General features: G+C 42.5%; 1 protein-coding gene across 6 annotated transcripts in view; it reads right to left on the bottom strand.

The window, feature by feature from the left end:
• The window catches only part of OCLN (occludin), a 47,704-nt gene extending 25,908 nt beyond the window's left edge, over positions 1 to 21,796 (bottom strand). Inside the window, exons 1-4 of one of the 6 annotated variants that reach the window (XM_030845018.3) lie at positions 21,672 to 21,796; positions 13,718 to 13,834; positions 8,578 to 9,256; positions 4,542 to 4,703 (exon numbers count right to left, since the gene is read on the bottom strand). In XM_030845018.3, the coding sequence (XP_030700878.1) occupies positions 4,542 to 4,703; positions 8,578 to 9,256; positions 13,718 to 13,767 (891 nt within the window). In that variant the 5' untranslated portion in view covers positions 13,768 to 13,834; positions 21,672 to 21,796. Of the gene's footprint in view, positions 1 to 4,541; positions 4,704 to 8,577; positions 9,257 to 13,717; positions 13,835 to 21,105; positions 21,287 to 21,410; positions 21,539 to 21,671 lie in introns of those variants that run through there. The other 5 variants (XM_030845010.3, XM_030845026.3, XM_070045145.1 and 2 more) reach the window with 5 other exon arrangements.
• Positions 21,797 to 22,685: the final 889 nt, after the last annotated feature.

Raw genomic sequence — 22,685 nt, 5'->3', positions numbered from 1 at the left:
GTGGTAAGGAAAGACACTGCAAAGTAAAAAGGGGATGTGCAGACAGAATGGTATGATCAGTACACTAACTTCTGCATAAAAAAGCAGGAAGTGTATTTTTCTTTGGTTTTATTTTCACAAAATAAAACACTGAAAGGAATCATAAGAAACTAAGAAGAGTACGTACAAGTGTGGAGAGAGGGTGAGGAAAGATACCCAGAAATGGGCAAATGGAAACACAAGGATGGCAGGGAGACTGCCTGAAAACCTGTTTTTTTTAAAAATTGTAATTCTGGCCATAGGTTTTTTACTTATTTATTTATTTATTTTTTGTTAAATTTTCTTTATTTATTTTTGGCTGAGTTGGGTCTTTGTTGCTGCACGTGGGCTTTCTCTAGTTGCGGTGAGCGGGGGTTACTCTTCGTTGCAGTGCACAGACTTCTCACTGCAGTGGCTCCTCTTGTTGGAGAGCACAGGCTCTAGGTGCACGAGTTTCAGTAGGTGTGGCACATGGGCTCAGTAGTTGTCGCTCACGGGCTCTAGAGCATAGGCTCAGTAATTGTGGTACACGGGCTTAGCTGCTCCACAACATGTGGGATCTTCCCGGGCCAGGGCTTGAACCCATGTCTCCTGCATTGGCAGGCGGATTCTTAACCACTGCGCCATCAGGGAAGCCCTGGCCACAGGCTTTTTAAAAAGGGGTAATTAGAAAGCTTTTATCTTGCCAGAAAATACAAAAATTAAAACAGTACCACACCAACCAATGCAACAATATAAATGAATCTTATAGCTTTATGTTGAGTGGACATAAAAGCATACAGGACGTAATTCCATTTATGTGAAGTTTAAGAGTAGACAAAACTAATTGATGTGATAGGAATAAGAGGAGTTACCAACCCCTAGGGGATACTGACTAAGAGGCATAAGGAAACCTTAGACACTGGAATGTATGATATCTTGATTTAGAGGCTGGTTACAAATGGGCTTATACGTGTAAAATTTCACCAAGCCATACAATTAAATTAGTGCATTTAATGTACTTTACTGTGTGTGTATAGATATACATTACACTTCAGTAAAAATTTTTAACAATATCAAAACTGTTTTTGAGAAATATTTAATGTGATAAAAAGCCTATATCATGTTAAATCAAAAAAGGTAGAATTTTACACTGATAAGGACTACAATCATACTTCTGAATTAGAATAAGAAGTAGGAAGAGGAGGAAAGGATTAAAGAAAATACACGAAAAAGGTAACTCAGAATGGCAGAATTTTCTTTATACTTCACAGTATTTTCAAAATTATTTAATTAAAATAATCATATTCTTTGAATTCAGAAAAAGTACCAATTAACCTGGGGTTTGAGGACATAATAGAAAAAATAAAGATCTACAACTTTAATTAAAAGAGCCTTTAAACATTTAAAATACAACAACGTTGGTACAAACTTAAGTGAGTGACTGACTACAAAGGACCAGGTTAACATACAAACAGTGTGCAAACATGGCCTGTTTATTTTACAAAGTACAAGATATCCAGAAAGGGGAGGGAAAAAAAACAACCCTAAAAATCCCTAAGAAGGCAGAGAAACCATTGTGCCGGAGATTCAGAGACAGGAAATTAGAAAATTACACATTTTCTCACAGATAATACAAAAGGACTGAAATCTGCTTAAAACTCTTAAGGCTCAACTGTTGAGGTGCCTTTGCCCTGGGGGTTCTTATCTTAAAGATTTTAAAATTCAAGAAAGGCAGTACAATTTAATTATGAATGTCAGGATGTACCTACCCCAATGTGTAGGGAAGAAGTAAATTTAGTAGGTAATTGCTCCTTTAGTAAGTTTAGTAAGATACCACCCCCCGCACCCCCAAACAATCCACTATTAGCTGTATGGAGAGTATCTTGTCTTAGTTCTCCACAATTAGAATTCAAATTTTAATTCTCATTTAGCACAAGTAATTAATTCTAGATTCTCTTCCATTATTTCAAGTGGAGGTAATTTTTACGATATTACTTTCTAATGACCAAAAGGAAGAAAAAACACTAATCCACTCCACTGCCAGGCACTTTATTTTATCTTGCTTTATTTTCTAATTTTTAAGTTTATTATTACTTTTTTTGCCGTGCCACGCAGCTTGCAGGATCTTAGTTCCCCGACCAGGGATTGAACCCAGGCCCCGGCAGCGAAAGTGCCAAGTTCTAACCACTGGACTGCCAGGGAATTCCCCCACTTTATTTATTTATCTTATTGGAGTATAGTTGATTTACAATGTTGTGTTACTTTCTGCTATACAGCAAAGTGATTCAGTTATACATATACATATAGCCACTCTTTTTTAGATTCTTTTCCCATACTCTACTCAATACCCTGTAATGCCAGGCACTTCGGATGCAGCATCAAACATTTCCACTTGCGCAGCTGTGTTATCGGAGTGAAATCCATTCGAGCAAAATACTGCGTAAGAGCAGAGAAACCTGAGGAACAGTCTGCATCTGGTTGTGGAAGTAAGTTGAGGCAAGAATGAAAATGTGGGATTGAGTTCAGCAAAGCAAACCTGGGCAGGTGAAGGCGGGAATGGAAGGCAAAGCACAATACCTGTGACTAAAACTGCCTCCCAATAGCTTATTTCCAATAGCCTTCCTTAGGCATTTGAGTTGGGGGAACAAAGGAAAAGGAAATGAGGAATTTTCAAGTAATTAAGTACCGCATAAAACATCAGTGTGCTCAAAATCCTATGTCTGCTATTCAACAGATGATTATTTAGTTTCATACGACAAAACATTTATTACTACAGAGAAACTATGATGTGTGAAACAACCTACAGGCTGGCTATCAAATTTCCAGGGATTCAGTGAGGAAGCATTATAAAAATAATGCCTCTTTAAAAGTTAAGCCTTTCTGGCTTTGCTGTCATCATCACCTCCATAAGTTATTATGGCTATCTTTTGTCAAATTATCCAAAGTACCCAGAACTTATTAAACCTTCGTGGCAGTAAAATCAGATGAGAAGCCGAAGTTCACTGGGACTCTAATATTACTGGCACTGGTCTCTCTTGAGTCAGTTTCTTAGGCTCTCAAAACCTTAAGTAAACAAATCCAACAGCCAGTGAAAACTGACACACCCAGAAACTCTCAGTGAAACCTTGACTTCACAGTTCACAATAGACTGTCCTATTCCCTCTACAGGTGGCCTTGCCTGGAGCTAAAGGTCAAAAGAAAACAATCCCCAACACCTTCACATTTTACTGGGTTGGGGGAGGGGGATGAGGAAGAAAAAAACAACAAGCAGGCTTCAAGGAGAGGTCGGGAACACGGGCACACACACACCACACCTTCTGTTTCTCCTGACTGCTTCGTCTTAGTACCTTAACTAGAAAAATTTCATCTACATTCAAATTTCTTCAAACACCAGATGGAGGATGCTAGAGCTAGGAGCCTTCAAGATGATCAGTATCTTCACCCCCAACCTGACCAGCAGGACCCACCCTCAGCCCACTCCGCTCTGCTCCCACGGGCCAAAACCAACCTGCCCCGGAACCAGGGTCCAGGATTCTCAACTAACCTTCATGGCAAGAAACCAATCTGCTCAAAGAAACCTATGAAGGCAGATTCTGAGGCTGCTCTCAACAACATCCTAACAGAGTATTTCTAACAAAGTTTGGAACACCCCTAAAAACAGGTTAGCTATCAGGAACATGCATTTGGGAGGTATTTTTGGTAAGAGGGACTTTCTGCACTTCAGCAAGTCGCATCATTTAGGAAGCCACCTACTGGTAGGATTAACAGTATATGGAAAAAAAAAAAATTGCCCTAATCTCTCTCTGCCTTCACTTAAGTATTTCAATATGTCAATATCAGTACAGAATTAGTCCCTGTGATTCTCCAGGCTGTTCCACATGTAAAAAGTTTAAAGACCTGCCACCTGCTACCACCCCAAAAACACCGTTGCCAATCTTTTTTTTTTTTTTTTTTGCGGTATGCGGGCCTCTCACTGCTGTGGCCTCTCCTGTTGCGGAGCACAGGCTCCGGACGCGCAGGCTCAGCGGCCATGGCTCACGGGTCCAGCCGCTCCACGGCATGTGGGGTCTTCCCGGACCGGGGCACGAACCCGTGTCCCCTGCATCGGCAGGCGGACTCTCAACCACTGCACCACCAGGGAAGCCCCCCTTGCCAATCTTGACCAAAGACCGTAAACATCCTGAGCACTGGTATTTACTTCGAAAACAATCAGCAGGATAATAAAAAGGAAGGGGAGAGGAGATGTTTTTGTTTTCCAAAGCCACGTTATTTCCTTCGTGGTTTCTTTAAAAGCCATTTCTTCTCAGTGCCTAGATCCACTTCTTAGAAATAGAAATCTGGCTTTTACTCGTAGTAAAACCATGTCCACTCATCCCACTTTCTTAACATTCGAAGTAAAATGTGAGGCCACAACTTTTGCAATATACAAAGACAATAATTCTACAAATTAAGTTTCACGAAGCAGAATAGGTTAAATTTAGAGACAAATCTGGGGGTCTAATAAAAAACTGGACATTTACTGACTTTCTTAAAACACTTACCCACTCTTCGACATTGGGGGGCTGCTCATCATAAATTCGTTCCTTGTCCCACAAAATATTTGACTTGTCATACCGGTCCATCTTTCTTCGAGTTTTCACAGCAAAGAAAATTATTAAAGCAAAAGCCACAACAACCATAAACGCCAGCACAATGGCAATGGCCTAAAAAGAGTTTAAAGATATTGACATATTTAGCTTTTAATTGCTTACTTTATCCCAACCCACACTCTACAAATACCTAAGGCCCTACTAAACATCTGTTGTTTAACTGCTACAAAACTGATACAAACGGTTACATTTTAGAAATATAAAACCTAGCCCAAGCTAGTTCAGCTAAGGCTAGCAACACACACACACCAACCTTGATTCACATACACACACACGCAACTTTGATTCAATCCTTGGAATGAACATGAATCCCTGTTTTAGAATTATAGAAAACTAGTTCCAAAGCCTGAGCACCAAGGGGCCATATTTCCATAAACAGATGAGAATACCCAATAAATTAACTCATCACTGGTATACTTCTAAAGGGCTGGAAAATGTTATTCTCAGAAGTAGTTTTATTATTTTTTTTAACATCTTTATTCGAGTATAATTGCTCTACAATGGTGTGTTAGCTTCTGCTTTATAACAAAGTGAATCAGTTACACATATACATATATCCCCATATCTATTCCCTCTTGCATCTCCCTCCCTCCCACCCTCCCTATCCCACCCCTCTAGGTGGTCACAAAGCACCGAGCTGTCAAAAGTAGTTTTAAATACCCAATCATGCTTATAGCCTTGTTCGTAACACATGTCTGGCACAACTTTTTACACTGAATGTAAATTTCAGTCTTACCATAAATTATGCAGATACACTCTAACCAAGCTATAAATTAGAGAGAATGGGCTAATGATCCTTTTAGTCTGTTAGGTTCCTGTTTTAGGTGTCTTTTGTGTGCTTACTAGAAGAGCCTGTGACAAGGAAACCCTACCCCTGACAGTTCTCCTAGTGTCTGACAGGTATGTTAAGTGGTACACTGGCATGGAGGCACTTGGGAGTTCAGACAGGTACCAGGGCTCTGGCCTGGATGTCTGCTAACGGGTAAGAGGAAGCTCTCTTTGCAGCTGTCTATGTAACAGTGGTATCCTTTTTCAAAGAATACAGGTTTCGGGTAGTCAGAGGACTAAGAGGGATGTCAGTGTGATAAGAAAGGAATACCAGCCCTCAGCCCTATTTACCACAGACACTCTGAATGTCGACAACAAAACTCTGAAACCTACATTTCAGTCTTCAAAATAAACGTAGTTATTGGAGAAGGTCTAACCCCCAAAAGGTGACTCATTCTGGTAAAAGAATGAAAATTCCTGGGTCAGTGTAAGGAGAAAAAAAAAAGGAAAAAAGAATAGTAGGTTAGAAACATTTTCTTAATTAGGATGACTCCTGGTTACTGAAAGCAAGGTTCTCCACCCCACCTGCACATTTGAATCACCTGACAGCTTTTTGAAATACTGACTTACACAGTGAAAATTTGAAAACATTTTTATAAGAAATTAAAGAAGACCTAAGTAAATGAAAAGACACCCTATGTTCATGCATCAGAAGACTTATTGTAAAGATGACAATTCTTCTCCCAGCTAGGATTTTGAAGGATTGCATTGATCTACAAATTCAACGCAACCCTTCAAAATTCTAGCTGGCTTTTTTGCAGAAATTGACAAGCTGATCCTAACATTCATATGAAAATGCAAGAGACCTAGAATTTAGCCAAAAGAATCTTGAAAAAGAAGAGCAAAGTTGGAGGACCCCCCCACTTCCCAATTTCAAAATTGATGACAAAGCTACAGCAATCAAGAAGTGTGGTACTAAATAGAACTACCATATGACCCAGCAATCCCACTACTGGGCATATACCCTGAGAAAACCACAATTCAAAAAGAGTCATGCACCAAAATGTTCATTGCAGCTCTATTTACAATAGCCCGGAGATGGAAACAACCTAAGTGCCCATCATCGGATGAATGGATAAAGAAGATGTGGCACATATATACAATGGAATATTACTCAGCCATAAAAAGAAAAGAAATTGAGCTATTTGTAATGAGGTGGATAGACCTAGAGTCTGTCATACAGAGTGAAGTCAGAAAGAGAAAAACAAATACCATATGCTAACATATATATATGGAATTTAAGAAGAAAAAAATGTCATGAAGAACCTAGGGGTAAGACAGGAATAAAGACACATACCTACTAGAGAACGGACTTGAGGATATGGGGAGTGGGAAAGGTAAGCTGTGACAAAGCAAGAGAGAGGCATGGACATATATACACTACCAAACGTAAGGTAGATAGCTAGTGGGAAGCAGCCGCATAGCACAGGGAGATCAGCTCGGTGCTTTGTGACCACCTAGAGGGGTGGGATAGGGAGGGTGGGAGGGAGGGAGACGCAAGAGGGAAGAGATATGGGAACATGTGTATAACTGATTCACTTTGTTATAAAGCAGAAACTAACACACCATTGTAAAGCAATTATACCCCAATAAAGATGTTTAAAAAAAAAAAAGAAGTGTGGTACTGACCTAAGGACAGAAACACAAGTAATGGAAACAAATTGAGAGTCTAGAAATAAATCGTCACATTTATGGTCAATTCATTTTTGACCAGGTCATGAAAATAACTCAATGGAGAAATAGTCCTTTCAACAAATAATACTAAGACAACTGGATATCCACATGCAAGAAATGTTGGACCCCTTCCTTATAACATGCCCCAAATTAACTCAAAATGGATCATGGACCTAACTGTTAAAAGCTAAAATTATAAAACTCTTAGAAGAAAACATATAGGAGTAAATCTTTGTGACCTCGAATTAGGCAAAGTGTTTTTAGATACAACACCCTTTTAGGGTGCAAAAGCAATGAAGCAAAATTAAATGAGACCTCACCAAAATTAAAAAACTTTTGTGCAAAGAACATCATCCAGAAAGTGAAAAGAGAATGACAAAATGGAGAGAAAATACTTGCAAATCATATTATAAGGGACTTGTATCCAAATATATAAAATTTCTTACAACTTAATAAAAATCCAAATAGCCCAACTAAATAATGGGCAAAGATCCTGAATAACCATTTCTCCAAAGAAGATATACTAATAGCCAATAAGCAGAAGAAAATATCATTAGCTATCAAGGAAATGCAAATCAAAACCAAAATGAGGTACCACTTCACACCCATTAGCATGGTTAGACTCAAACAGACAAAAACAATGCTGGGGGATGTGGAGAAACTGGAATCCTCATACATTTCTGGTAAACGTACAATAATGCAACCTCTTTGTAGAACAATGTGACAGTTCCTCAAAAGGTTAAACGCAGAATCTCCCTAAGACCCATCAATTCTACCCCTAGGTATATACTGAACTCAAGAGACATTAAAACATAAGTTTCACAGAAAAATTCGTAACGGCCAAGGTGGAAATAGCCCAAATGTCTGTTAACTGGCCAATAAATAAAATGTGGTATAGCCCCACAATGGAACGGTATTCAGCAATAAAAAGGAATGAAGTACTGGTACATGTTCTAACACGGATGAACCTTAAAACATTAATGCTAAGTGAAAGAAGCCAATCATACAAAAACACATATTGTATGAGTCTGCTTATATGAGATATCCAGAATAGGCAAAACCACAGAACAGGATTAGTGGTTTCTCGATCTGGGGACGGTTAGTGAAATGAGGAGTGACCGCTAATGAGGACGGGGGTTTTCCTGGGGTAGTGAAAATGTTCTAAGATCAACTGTGGTGATGGTTGCACAACTCTGTGAATATACTAAAAATACTGAATTGTATTTTAAATGGATGAATTGGATGGTATGTTAATCGTATCTTAATAATGACACCCAGCCCTTCTCCCAGTTTCTGGTTTAAATAGAAGTGGGGCGTAGCATCAATATTTTTTTAAACATTCCCAAAGTGAATCTATTAAGCATCCCAAGAGGAGAGCCTCTGACCCAAGGCAAGAGGGGAGAAAAAAGAACAAAACTATCCCTACCTCCTGGGGATCCACCACACAGTAGTGATACAAATATTGATCCACATAGACTCCAGCAGCTGCAGGTGTATAAAACTGGTTGCAGAGGGCATATATTTGTGAACTGTAGAGAGACCCAGATGCCTGGGCAGTTGGGTTGACTCCCAATATATAGACAATTGTGGCAATAAACACCATAACGGCCAGGACAGCACTCACTATTATCACAGTCAAATAATATCTTCTTGTTCTAGATACTTCAGCTCTTATAACGCTGGTAACAAATATCACCAATGCAGCCATGAAACAAAAGGCAGCCATGGCCAGCAGGAATCCCTTTGCCGCTCTTGGATCTGTATAGCCTCCTCCATAGCCATAACCGTAGCCATAACCATAGCCATATCCACTTCCGTAGCTACCAAAGCCACTTCCTCCATAAGGGTAGCCAATGCCACCTCCCACTAAGGTTCCATAGCCTCTGTCCCAGGCAAGAGTGGAGGCAACACAGGCAAAAATGGCAATGCACATCACGATAATAAGCATAGACAGAATCCGAATCACTCCTGGAGGAGAGGTCCATTTGTAGAAGTGGAGAATTTCATCTTCCGGGTAGAAAGAATACGCTGGCTGAGAGAGCATTGGTCGAATGTGCATCTCTCCACCATATACGTCATTGCTTGGTGCATAATGATTGGGTTTGCTGAAAAGCACATGAAAATTTTAAGTTAGCCATTTTTAGTGGTGAGCAGAAAGAACAAATAAAGTACCTGGAATAATTTGAACAAACCACTGGCAAATAAAACTATGATTTGTACTGTTTCACTGTAATGGGGCAATCTGTATCCCCCCACACCCCTACCAAATTCAAATATCAAAATCCTGACCCCCAGACTTACCCGGTGGCACAGTGGTTAAGAATCCACCTGCCAATGCAGGGGACACAGGTTCGAGCCCTGGTTCAGGAAGATCCCACATGCCGCGGAGCAACTAAGCCCGTGCGCCACAACTACTGAGCCTGCGCTCCAGAGCCCGCGTGCCCAGAGCCCACACACCACAACGAAGAGTAGCCCCCGCTTGCCGCGACTAGAGAAAGCCCACAAGCAGCAACGAAGACCCAACGCAGCCAAAAATAAATAAATAAATAGATTTATTTTTTTAAAAAATCCTAACCCCCAATGCGATGGTATTAGGAGGTGGGGTCTCTGGGAAATAATTAGGTCATGAGGGTGGAGCCCTCATGAATGGGATCAGTGCCCTTATGAAAGAGGCCCCAGAGAGCTCTCTCACCCCTTCTACAATGTGAGGATACAAGAAGTCTGCAATCTGGAAGATGGCCTCCACTAGAACCGGGCCGTGTTGGCACCGTATCTTGGGCTTCCAGCCTCCAGATTGTGAGAAAAAAGTTTCTGTTGTTTATAAGCTACCCAGTCTATGGTACTCTATTACAGTAGCCCCAACTGACTCAGACACCCATTGAACAGTAAACATATCTGTGCACGATGCGTCAAAATCACCTGGAGGGTTTGTTGGCCCTCATCCCCAGAGTTGCTGAGTCTGCAGGTCTGGGGTAGAACAAGTTTCTAGATGCTGCTGATGCTGCCGCAGTCTGGAAACCATACATTGAGAATGACTACTTCGTTTCTACGGAACAGAGGTTCTCAAATTTTGCAGCACATTAGAATCACCTGGGGATGTATAACATCCCCAGACGGAGCACTCCAGACCAGTTAAATCATAATCCCTGGGGACGGGACCCAGGGAGTTTAGAACAGTGGTATCAGCCCTTTTGCCTTTGTGACTGAAGACCGATTCCTTCAGACTTGACACTTACAGTGGCCTCCACTGGGTCACGTGTAAATCCTGGCAGCCTCGCTCTCTTACCTAAGAATGCACATTCATTCACTTATCATTTGGTGGCTATTTACTGGAGTTGCCAGGCTGACGCCTGCTGGGCTCTGTGCTAGGCACTGGGGATACAACAGTGAACAGGACAGCCTCAGTCCAGGCCCATCACAGAGTACAGTCTGTCAGGGCAGTAAGACATTAAACGAAGCACTACATGAACTACAGCCAGTTACAGCAAGAGCTACAAAGTAGATCAATTACCAATGAGTGCTCATCAGAATGGTGGCTAATCAGATCTGAATCTCCTTTATAAAAATACCTTGCAAACTCCAGTAATTTAATGATAAACACACAGCTTGTAACAGACACACTGATGCGTGGACACACTGAATCTAAAACCTGTGGGCCCTGGCGAGGCAAAATTCAATTCCTAAACCAACTAAAGCCCTTTTGTTTTTGTCATTATTTCTATAGACCGCCTTCCTCACTCCAAAGGAGACGTCTTACTACTGGGTGCCACTAACCATAGGAATTAGAATTACCTGAGTACCGTAAATGAGAATGAAAAGGAAATGGAGAAACTGGAGAGAACAATGAAAATGTCAAGAAAGAAAACTCGGTAAAACATTCTACTTAGATACTTGGGCTGTTTCCATTTGGGGCTGTCATGAACAGCGTAGCTCTGACACAGTCTCCAACATACATCCTGGTACACACAGGCAGTTTTTTTTAGGGTATATATCCAGGAGTAGAATTTCTGGGTCAAATTTTTTTTAAAATTTTCAGCTCTACTAGACAATGTCAAACTGTTTTCCAAAGTGACGGATTCACTTATACTCCCATGAACAGTGCAATGTTCGCAGAAACATTGCTTATGATAACCCCAAGCTGCAGTGCCTACAGTGCCATGGGTAACTGTGATAGAGCCTCACAATGGAATGCTACGGAGCTGTGCTATTATGACAGCCGCTAGCCACACAGATGGACAGAGCACTTGAAATGCGGCCAGTCCCAACTGAGATGTGCTGTGAAGCGTAAAACACAAAGTGCTCATAGTATGAGGGAAGAATGTAACATCAGCAGGAGAGAACCCTAGTATTGACTACGACTTTGAGTGATAATGATGTGTCAATGTAGGTTCCTCAATTGTAACAAATGCACCACTCTGGTGGGGATGTTGATAATGGGGAAGCTATGCATGTGTGGGCAGGGGACCTACAGGAAATCTCTGTATGTGCCTCTCAATTGTGCTGTGAACCTAGAACTGCTCTAAAAAATAAAGACTGCTAAAAAAAGAATATAAACTATCTTGTAAACCAACGTTTATGTCAATCACATGTTGAAATGATAACATTTTGGATATATTGAGCTAAGTGAAATATATTATTAAAATTAATTTCTTTTATTTTTAATATGGTTACAAGAAAACATGAAACTACATATATGGCTCGCACTATATTTCTTTAGCACTGCTCTGAAGCAAAAAAAATGAACTACAAATTCATGTAGATAAATCTTACAAGTTGAAAGAAACAAAGCAGAAAAGAATACATACAGCATATTATGTTCATACAAAGTTTAAGAACAAGTAAAACTAAACCATATTGTTCAGGATGTACAAAGTGGGAAAATAATAGAGAAAAGCAAGTGATGTCCACACGTCAGAACAGTGGCAAGTGATGTCCACATGTCAGAACAGTGGTTTCTACAGGAAGGAGAGGACACAGGCAAAGATTGGGGTGCTCTATTTCTTGACTGAGATGATTATTTTGCTTAGTATTTATTCATCATTTTATATGCATGTTCTGTGCCCTTTTCTATATGTATATTTCACCACTGTTTACAAAAATAAGTATGAGGTTAATGGAGCACTACTCAGTTACTATATTCTCCAGCATATCTCATTGCCATAAACAGCTGCGTCCCTACCACATTCAGGTATCGGTCAGGAGGCTATGTAATAGAAGCATATCCTCTTACTACAGTTATCAGAGTTAATGCTACAAACTACTTAAAGGAGGAAACCCCTATCAATGTTTGACAGAAAATTTAAAACTTAAGAATTCATTGTTAAATCGCCAAATGGCTAAAGACACCAAGAACCCTCAACTTTGTTTCTTGTTTTAATATAATTAAGGAATCACTTAAAATTAACCATGTGGAAAACATTATTGTTAAGTGAAAGAAGTCAGTCACAAAAGACCAAACATTGTATGATTCCATTTCTATGAAATATCCAGAATGGACAAATCTAGAAACAAAGTGGACTGGTGGTTGCCTAGTACTGGGGGGAAATGGGGAATGACCACTAATGGATAGAGGTGTTTTTTTGGGAAGGGGATGATGAAAATATTCTAAAACTGATCGTGGTAATGGTTGCACAACTCTGTGAATACACCCAAATCAATGAACTGCCCATTCTAAATGGGTGAATTGTAAGGTATGTGAATTATATCTCAATAAAGGTGTTATTTGAAAAACTGACAATCTATTGCCAACAGTCACCTAAATAAGGTATTAATATGGAAGCTTCATACCACTGGTGAAAAACAAAAAGGGGGCTTCTCTGGTGGCGCAGTGGTTGAGAGTCCACCTGCCGATGCAGGGGACACGGGTTCGTGCCCCACTCTGGGAAGATCCCACATGCCGCAGAGTGGCCGGGCCCGTGAGCCATGGCCGCTGAGCCTTTGCGTCTGGAGCCTGTGCTCCGCAACGGGAGAGGCCACAGCAGTGAGAGGCCCGCGTAACTAACACACACACACACACACACACACACACACACACACACACACACACACACACACACACACACACACACACACACACACACACACACACACACACACACACACACACACACACACACACACACACACACACACACACACACACACACACACACACACACACACACACACACACACCCCCAAGTGATAATAGCTCCCACTGCAGAAAAAAACTGTCATCCTGGAAGTTATAGGTAAGAGGGAAACTCACTCTTCACCACATACCCTTTGGTTCAATTTGATTTTACAAATCAACCAAACACATAACAGTTTTATTTTATTCTATTCTATTCTATTCTACTGTTTTATTTTATAGCAAACACATAACAGATGAAAGTTTCAACTACACCTTTTTTTTTTAAACATGTAATAGACTTTAAAAAAAAAGAAAAGGGGAATTCCCTGGTGGTCCAGTGGTTAGGACTCCATGCTCTCACTGCAGAAGGCCTGGGTTCAATCCCTGGTCAGGGAACTCAAATCCTACAAGCTGCGAGTCTCGGTCAAAGAAAAAGACTTACGTATTTACTTACAATTCATCAGGTCTGTAAGGAGGTGGACTTTCAAAAGGTCTGGATGACATGGCTGATGTCAGTGGTCACCTGATCTTCAGGATGAGCAATGCCCCGCAGCTCCCAAGATAAGCCAATCTAAGCAACATAAGTAGGGCAATGACATTACTGCTGAGCTCACAGTCTCCTTGCATCACTAAGAAAACTAATGATATCGATCTCAAGTAACCTCTCACTCCTTGGTTATTTCTCTTGTCCTTTCCACTGTCATTTTTACACATTGGACCATTAATTCTTTGAGCACAAGAAATCATTGAGCGTAGGACTCATTTGGCCTGGTAGTCCTCAGGGCACCTAGCATCATGCTCTGCACATCACTGCCATATGAATATTGTTGAAACTTGAAATTTAAAGTTGCGATAATGAAAATTTCACAAAGGTTTTTACAGCATAGGCAAAAGTGGTATTTTTTAAAATAGTCACTTCAAATAACACAATTATAGATGTATAAAAGATAAAATTTCTTAAATACATTTCTTCTGTCTCATATTACTTTTCAAAGTTCATATAAAATGAGAATGCATATGGAAGGGCACACATAGCTGTGTCCAGCATATACCAGCCCTTCAATGTTAACTAAAGCATAATCTGGTTTAAAAGTATGCTTTTATCATTAAAAAGGGTTACAAAAAGCATCTGTAAATAGTACGATTATGGACATTTTCCCCTTATCTCCTTTTCCAAGTCTTCAAAATGGAATGTAATTTTCAAAAAAGGAAAAACATCAAACACACACTGTAGTAAAGAGTCCTCTTCACTAAGAGAAAAGCAGAATAATTTTCTTCTAAGATTCCTCAGAACAAAAATCCCTGAACATCTGAGAGGCAATTTCACTCAATCAACAAGTATTTATTAAATGCCTACGCTGTACCATAGGAGCCTGTGGAAGTTAAGTATGAGACCAAGTTCTCCCGAAGGTCACGCACAAAGAAAACAACATCTACGACAGGCATTATTTAAGGGCTGAACTACACGATTAAGTGCAGTTTGGAGATAACAGGGAAGACTTAGCAAGAAAGAGCCAGAAGCTTGGGGGTGGATGGTGGGAAGGACATGAGAAAGATCTATAACCTGAGTATATTAAAGTGTCTAATATTTTTTCCTTTTCAAATAAGGGTTGTGTAATCATACATTACTAGGTTTGCAACAGTAAATCAATTCAAACCCTTTAAACTTTGTTCTTTCAAATCAACAGCAACTACCCTCCACATCCTTAAGAATAGTCAATTACAAATTTCTCAAAGAAAATTTGTGCCAAAGAGGGGGATAATCCTGACCTCTGGACTGGGATAAATAGGTAAGATAATGTATTAAAGAAGATAAACAAAAAGCATTTACAGCAAGGTGATTACTCTGAAGGTGAGAAATTTCAGTGTTTAGGCACTTAGGTATATTGTATCCATTTTCAAATACTGGTGGCAGGATAAATCATTTTAAATACGTAAAACTCAATTTTTAAAAACGAATAGTATAATTTCTCAGAATAAAATATTGTATCTAGGTGAAACCTCAAAGATGGAAATATATTAAATGTTAGTAATGCCAACACAACTAGAATAATTTTCCAAACACAGTGAGGAAAGACAACTTCTCTTCATTCTTTTATTTCTAAAAACTGCTTTATTGAAGTATAACATACAGAAAAGTGCACAAATCTAAGTGTATACAGCCCTGTAACTAGCACCCAAACACACATACAGACGAGCGATTTAGGCCAAAATATTACAGTGCTATGAAACAGTAAAGTCCAGATTAAGTGTCTTCTTAACTGATGTTCAGAAAAAGAGCATTAAGGAAAACTGAATCTAAACACTATTCAATATGGAACCCTATTTCTGAAGCTGAATGTCAAATACTGACACACTGACCTCAGAGGAATCTTACCTCTTCTATAACTAGGTCTCACTCATTCAAAACTATGCCAAAAATTCCAGGCTCAACGGTAGTTCCTAAAAATCCTAAATTAATCCAGACTCAGGCTGAGGTTTTGTTTTGTCGAAAATCCAGCCAACAAAATCCCTTTCCAAACGTCTATTTCCTGGAGTTTGTCATGTCTCCCCTAAGAGCAGAGATTTTAAATTGTGAAGCAAATAATTTCAGAAAATTAATTAAGAACAAGCCAGGACTTCCCTGGTAGTCCAGAGGGTAAGACTCCGCACTCTCAAAGCAGGGGGCCTGGGTTCAACCTCTGGTCGGGAAACTAGATCCCACACGCATGCCACAACTAAAAAAAAAAAAAAAAAAAAAGATCCCATATGCAGCAACTAAGACCTGGAGCAGCCTAAATAAATAAATAAAAATAAATCTTAAAAAAAAAAAAGAACAAGTCATGCCAAATCAACTTCATTTTCTTTTTTGAGAAGGTTACCAGACTGGTAGATGAGGGGAATACAGAGAGAATCCTGAGAATTCTGGACACGTCCTTGTGTAACAGAGTGTGGGTAGGCAGATTCCTACGGGGCTGAATAATGGAAGTTAATTAGGATGAATGAATGAACCATTTATGTCCACCTGGAGGGAGGTATCAAGTCGTGACCACAGACAAAATGGACAAGTGTATCCAGATTTGCAGCTGACAAGACACTGGAAAGGACAGGTAACCTACTGGCTACAAGTACATCGACACTGATCAAGGTCTCTGTAAGGCTAAAATGATGGGCTAAAACAAACCTAGTTAAAAACTCACAATCTGAGGGGACAAATTCTTCTCTTCTGTGAGCATCGCTACCCTCCTGTGCCAAAGAGGGGGATAATCCTGACCTCTGGACTGGGATAAATAGGTAAGATAATGTATTAAAGAAGATGAGCAAAAAGCATTTACAGCAAGGTGATTATTCTGAAGGTGAGAAATTTCAGTGTTTAGGCACTTAGGTATATTGTATCCATTTTCAAATACTGGTGGCAGAATAAATGATTTTAAATATGTAAAATTCAATTTTTAAAAACTAATAGTATAAGTACTAGATAACGGAAATCTGGCTTAATAACTGTTCATTTTTATAAGTGTATTTCCTTGATCAGAATTTCAACAAAAGTTAACAAGCTATCCCAAACTTATCCAGTATTTACAGAGTTAGTGCTTAGATCTAGGAATGATACAGTTATTAAAAAGAAACAAATCTATAAAAAATAATAAAATAAAAAAAAAAAAAGAAACAAACCCCTGCAGAACCGTGAAATCTGAACATCATGTTCCAACTAGATGCCTCTCCAGGAGGTAGACTTAGATTGTTAAAGATCTAGAAAAACCATGTTCTAGGACAAATGACTGGAAAAACAGGAAATGTTTGGCCTGGATAACTCAACATTAGAAGGACCACTATGGGGCTTCTCTGGTGGCGCAGTGGTTGAGAGTCCGCCTGCCGATGCAGGGGACACGGGTTCGTGTCCCGGTCCAGGAGGATCCCACATGCCACGGAGTGGCTAGGCCCGTGAGCCATGGCCGCTGAGCCTGCGTGCCCGGAGCCTGTGCTCCACAACGGGAGAGGCCACAACAGTGACAGGCCTGCGTACCGAAAAAAAAAAAAAAAAAGGACCACTATGGCAGTCTTCAAATAGCTATAGAGCTGTCTTTGTAGTCCTAGAAATGGTTCCTTTAAAAAAATAAAAACACTGCAGAGGGTCAGATCTCATCTCAGTGTTAGGAAGTCTCTCCACACACCCTCCTAAAATAACAAATAACAATCTGACCTCATGCCATTTATGCCAAGCTTGTTTGGTATTTGCAGGGGGTGGGGAGAAGTGGACTGAAGGACTTCTAAGGTATCTTTCAAGGCAGCCTGTGACTGGGTTTTAAGGTAAGGCAATAGGAAAGAGAGGACCAAGAACGCTGCCCAATGCCCAGCACGGCAACATTAACAATATCTGGTCAATAAGTATATGCTGAATGAAGGAAAAAATTAGAAGTGAAAGGCCACAGGATCTGGCTGAAGGGGCTCACTGGTCACCTTCACAGAACCTTCGCAGAAACTGTGTCGTAAGAATGATAGGGACATAAGTCAAACAGCTGACTCAGAGTCAGGGCCAAAAGGGAAGCAGTTGACCCTTACTGAATATGTTAAGTTGATGTTAAAGTATAAAAAGTTCTCTCTTTGAAAATATTTACTGGCCAAAAAAATCTTAGAAAACTAAGTTAAGATAAAAAAGGAAAGCCTGGGACTTCGTGGTGGCACAGTGTATGAGACTTCACACTCCCAATGCAGGGGGCCCGGGTTCGATCCCTGGTCAGGGAACTAGATCCCACATGTGTGCAGCAACTAAGAATTTGCATGCCGCAACTAAGGAGTCCGTGTGACGCAGCTGAGAAGCCTGCTGTCTGCAACTAAGACCCGACGCAACCAAATAAAAATAAATAAATAAATATTTTTTAAAAAGGAAAGTCTGAAAATGCTATGCTTCAAAAGTATTCTTTAAAGCAAACTGTCGGGCTTCCCTGGTGAAGCAGTGGCTGAGAATCTACCTGCCAATGCAGGGGACACGGGTTCGAGCCCTGGTCTGGGAAGATCCCACATGCCGCAGAGCAACTGGGCACGTGAGCCACAATTACTGAGCCTGTGCATCTGGAGCCTGTGCTCCGCAATAAGAGAGGCGGTGATAGTGAGAGGCCCGCGCACCGCGATGAAGAGTGGCCCCCCCCTTGCCACAGCTAGAGAAAGCCCTCACACAGAAACAAAGACCCAACACAGCCATAAATAAATAAATAAAGCAAACTGTCAACAAGTAAAAATAAACACTATTATATTTAAGGGCCGTCTGTTCCTTTTTGATCACATGCCTTTCATTAATTTGCTTTTAAGAAGTTGTTTATGTTGATATTAAATGATTCTATTTAGATTTTGAAATTAGGCAGATTTTGAAATGGACTAGCTCTGAGTCAGAAACCACATTTTAAATTAGCTCTCCAGATGATTTTTAACCACGCCATATATTTTGAGAATCATTGCCTAGAATAAAGGCATCAATCCAAGGAGGGCCTTGATCTTGAGGGTTTCCTGTTTAGAACGCCCAGATCTTTACATGGCAGGAACCTCCCGATCAGGTCGCAGCTCAAATGTCACCTCCTCAGAGATGTCCTCCCGGTTACTCATTCCATCCACCAAACCAATTTATTTTCAGAGCAAATTTCCCTTCTAATTCTTTCTTTCTTTCTTTCTTTTAAACTGCTACCATCTCCACCCCAAAAGGAATACCAGCTTCCCAAGCACTTAAATGTCTGTCTTGATCATCACTCTTATTCCTGATCCCTAGATCCAGTCCCTGATACAAAGGGATGCTCAATCAATATTTGATTTATAAAATCAACAGCCCAAATTAGAGTTGGGATTTCAATCCAGCAGTGAATACCTTGAAGCTCTTCACGTAACTAACACCCAGGAAATACAATCCTTCAAGTTAAGTTCAACAAAAGTAGTTAAGTGCTTACAGTGTGAGGGAAAGGGAGAAAAAAGGGTCAGACTCACAACTGTACAGGCATCACCTGGGAACTTATTAGAAAGGCAGAATTCCAGGCTCCACCTTTGACCTATGAATCAGAATCTGTATTTTAATAAGATCCCCAGATGATTCATACCACATTCAAGACTGGAAAGCCTGAAGGTACAGAACAGCTGCAACCCTGGAGGCAGATTTTGTGGAAAGGTGTAACAATGGTCTTTTTACTCCAATAGTTCCATAAATAGTAATGTGGATGAAAAAAGCCCACTAAAATTCTAATCAAGTAAGCCTTGAAATGCAACTAAAGAAAACTTCCCTCTGGGAGGTTCCTGGGAAGGTGAAAGACATACCAGTTACTTTATGTGGTTGAAAGCAATCTTCTATCATTTTGAAAGGGCAATAACTACAGCATTATCTTTAGAAGAAAACAGGAAGAGTTTTACCTTTACATCAAGCAAGATGGGGAACACTTATATGAGGCCATAAGGACTAGTCAAAGGTAGAGAATTCCAGAAAAACTCCCCAAATCTGGTTCTCACGCTGGACTGTGGCTTTAATGATATACCTTTCCTGATTAGCTGAAGTAGTTTTCAAGCCAGCCCATTTGTAACATGTTTCCCCTACCCGGTGTTTACTCGCTTTTAAAATGGAGTTTTAATAAGATCTAGCTTTTAGAAATGCTGGGGTGATTACATGATATAAAGCACAACAGGCTTTTAGCACAGTGCCTTACACATAGGAGGCAATGCTCATCGTTTCCCTGAATTGCCTGGAAGTTGTGGAAATCTCGCTCTCCTCCCCGCCATACTCTAACAAAGAAGGTGCCTAATAATCAAATAAATGCAGAACTACAAAAAAAAAAAAGGCTGCTGCTTTGTCCGAGGAGTTATCAATTACTGTGGCGCCACCTTTTAAAATGTCTATTTTAAAACACCAGGAAGAGAAAATAAAGATTCAATACGTACAGTGCAAAAGGAAACACTGCTACACTAGGCAATACACAGTTTGAGAAATCCACCTCTGTCTGGAAAGAACCAGTTTTCAATCACAAAAAACACAAGTGCCTTAATGGGAAGGGATTCTCTTTTCCTGGGATCCCAATAATACACCTGTTGTGCGTGAGGGCCACACACTAACCTGGAATGCTGCCTCCTCCCCGCCCTGAGTCATTTCCCAGGTGGGTAGGTTGCCCGGCCAGCCCCAGGGCCGGCCCGAGGATGCCGTGCCTCTCCTCCGGCTCAGCTGCTTCACCTGGGACACGAGGGGCTTGGGCTTGCTCTCCCAGCCGTAAGGTGCAGAGGCCATTTTGGCCCCTCATCCCACCTGCCCCGCACACTTCCTCCAACGCAGGCAACATGTCGGCTGCGCGCGGGGCCTGCCCTTCCCGGGGTCTCAAGACCCGGCGGCCTGGCCGAGAGCAGGTCCCGGCGGCCGTGCGCCCCCGCAGCGCCCAGGAGCACCCCGGACGGTGCGCGCCCGCGCTGGCCGAGCAGGGACTGCCCCGAGGCAGGTCCGCCTGTCTGGCGGCGGCCTTTAGGTCACGGGTGAGAATCCCATGCGTGAGCGGCTTCCCTCGAAGTACAGCTTCATTCGAAATTAAATCCCCGCCCCCCAGCATAAATCGACGCGGGCTCACACAGCTCCCACCAAGGGGGTTGAAAACAGCCGATCGGCCCACCCCAGGTCTCCAGGAATACTGCATTGATTAAACCCGGCCACCCCCTCTCCTCCAGGGACACCCAAAGCGAGTGGGATGGGGGCGGAGAACAGCAGGCTCCCCTCGGAGTCCGAGCCGCCCCGCCCCGGCCAGCGAGCTGCCCCCTTGCTCCAGCTTTCAAGCTCAGGGCCCTCTCCCCGAGGACCTCCCAGAACCGCAGCCCGGAGAGCTGGGCGCAGGATTCTAGTTGTTCACCAACCTCCCGCCGGCCCCCAGGAAAGCGAGAAGTTGCCCACGCCGCCTAGACACTGGTGGCTTTAAGCGTTTCCGCCGAAGGAGCTGACGGGCGGCTCCAAGCGGCCCCTCGCCCCTGGGAGGCAGCCTCCAAGTTCGCCCGGCGCGGCTCTCTCCGCCGCCCCGTGCCTCTCCGGTTCCTGCGAGTCCCAGCCCAGGAGCGAAACCGCCACCGAAACCAGCGCTGGGCGTCCTCCCCCTGCGCCTTCCCTACAAGACCGGGGGGCCTTGGTCCCCCCGTGCGACCCAGGCGCCGTGCCCAGCTCTCACCTCCTCACTGCAGCCGGGCCCAACCCACCAAGGACGGCGGGAGCCCAGGAGCGCGCTCACCTGGAGGGCGCACCTGACGACGTGCAGACCGCCAGCTCTCAGCCGGGACTCCGCAGGGGACCCAGCCCTCCTCCTCTCCCTCCCCCTCCTCCCCACCCCCACCCACCCCGCCGTCCTGCCCCCGGGCATGCGCACCAACCCCAGGCCCGGGGGCGGGAGGTTCGTGGCCACGCGCCGGCGAGCCGCGCCGGCGAGCCCCACCTGCTGCACCCGGCTCGGGCTCCTCGGCGATCTGGCTAGTTCTCCCCGGAGTCCCGCCGCCTCCGCCAGAGGACGGAGAAGCGGAGAGGTGGACGCTAGCGAGAAGGCGTGGTGTGGCGGCCTCCTCCGTCAGTGACCCATTCACCTGAAACTCGGATGGGAGAGGGAAGGGAGCGGTGTAGAAGGAGGCGGGAGGAACCGGCCTTTCCCCGCACACCCTTGCTGCTCCCGGCCTTAAAGGAACAGCGCGGCGTTTCTGCCCGTGTGGGCAGGGACGGAGACCAGAGGGGTGGCGTGGGGTAGAGGCTTGGGCTCCCCGAGGGTGGAGGGTGGTCCTGGACCACTCTAGGGAGCGCTCGGAGATCCGCGGGCTTCGGGTAGAACTGCGGAGTGTTTGGCGTGTGAGGTCTGGAGGGGACCGTGCCTCCTGACGAGTGTTCAAGGGTGCTCAAAACTTTGGCAGGAAAAGCACGACCTGACACAAAACTTTCCTGCTCCAAAAATTTGGTTAAAGTTTTGTTGGAAAGAAGCATCTAGATGTGGGAGATTTTCAAAACTCATGCGTAAATTTAGGAACTGTTTCTGAATCTCTGGATCCAGAAAAAGACCATTACTCGGTGGTTCAGTGAAGGTGACGTATTGCAGATACTGGTGTCGGTAAATTTGCCATCAAAATTCAGTGTATACTAAGATATACGTTATTACCATTTCAGGGTCCTCTGCCCTTCCTCCCCACATTTAACTATGGCATGACTGAGAGTCTGCCCTTGAGGGGATTTAAACTATTTGAATATTCTCTGAGGCTTAAGGAAAAAGAAAAAAAAAAGCCCTAGTTCTGTGTGCTATGCTCTACTTCTTGATCTGGAGGCTGTTTCCAAAGGAGTGTTCAATTTAGGGAAACTCATAGTCTACACTTAACGATGTGTACACTTATCTATATGTTGTATTTCAATATTAAAAAAATTGCACGGCTGAATGGGACAGTTTTAGTTCTTGCTATTTAAGTGTCTGCAT

Source organism: Globicephala melas, chromosome 3, assembly GCF_963455315.2.
Source record: "Globicephala melas chromosome 3, mGloMel1.2, whole genome shotgun sequence".
Taxonomy (NCBI): domain Eukaryota; kingdom Metazoa; phylum Chordata; class Mammalia; order Artiodactyla; family Delphinidae; genus Globicephala; species Globicephala melas.
This window is presented reverse-complemented; position numbering and strand designations above follow the sequence as displayed.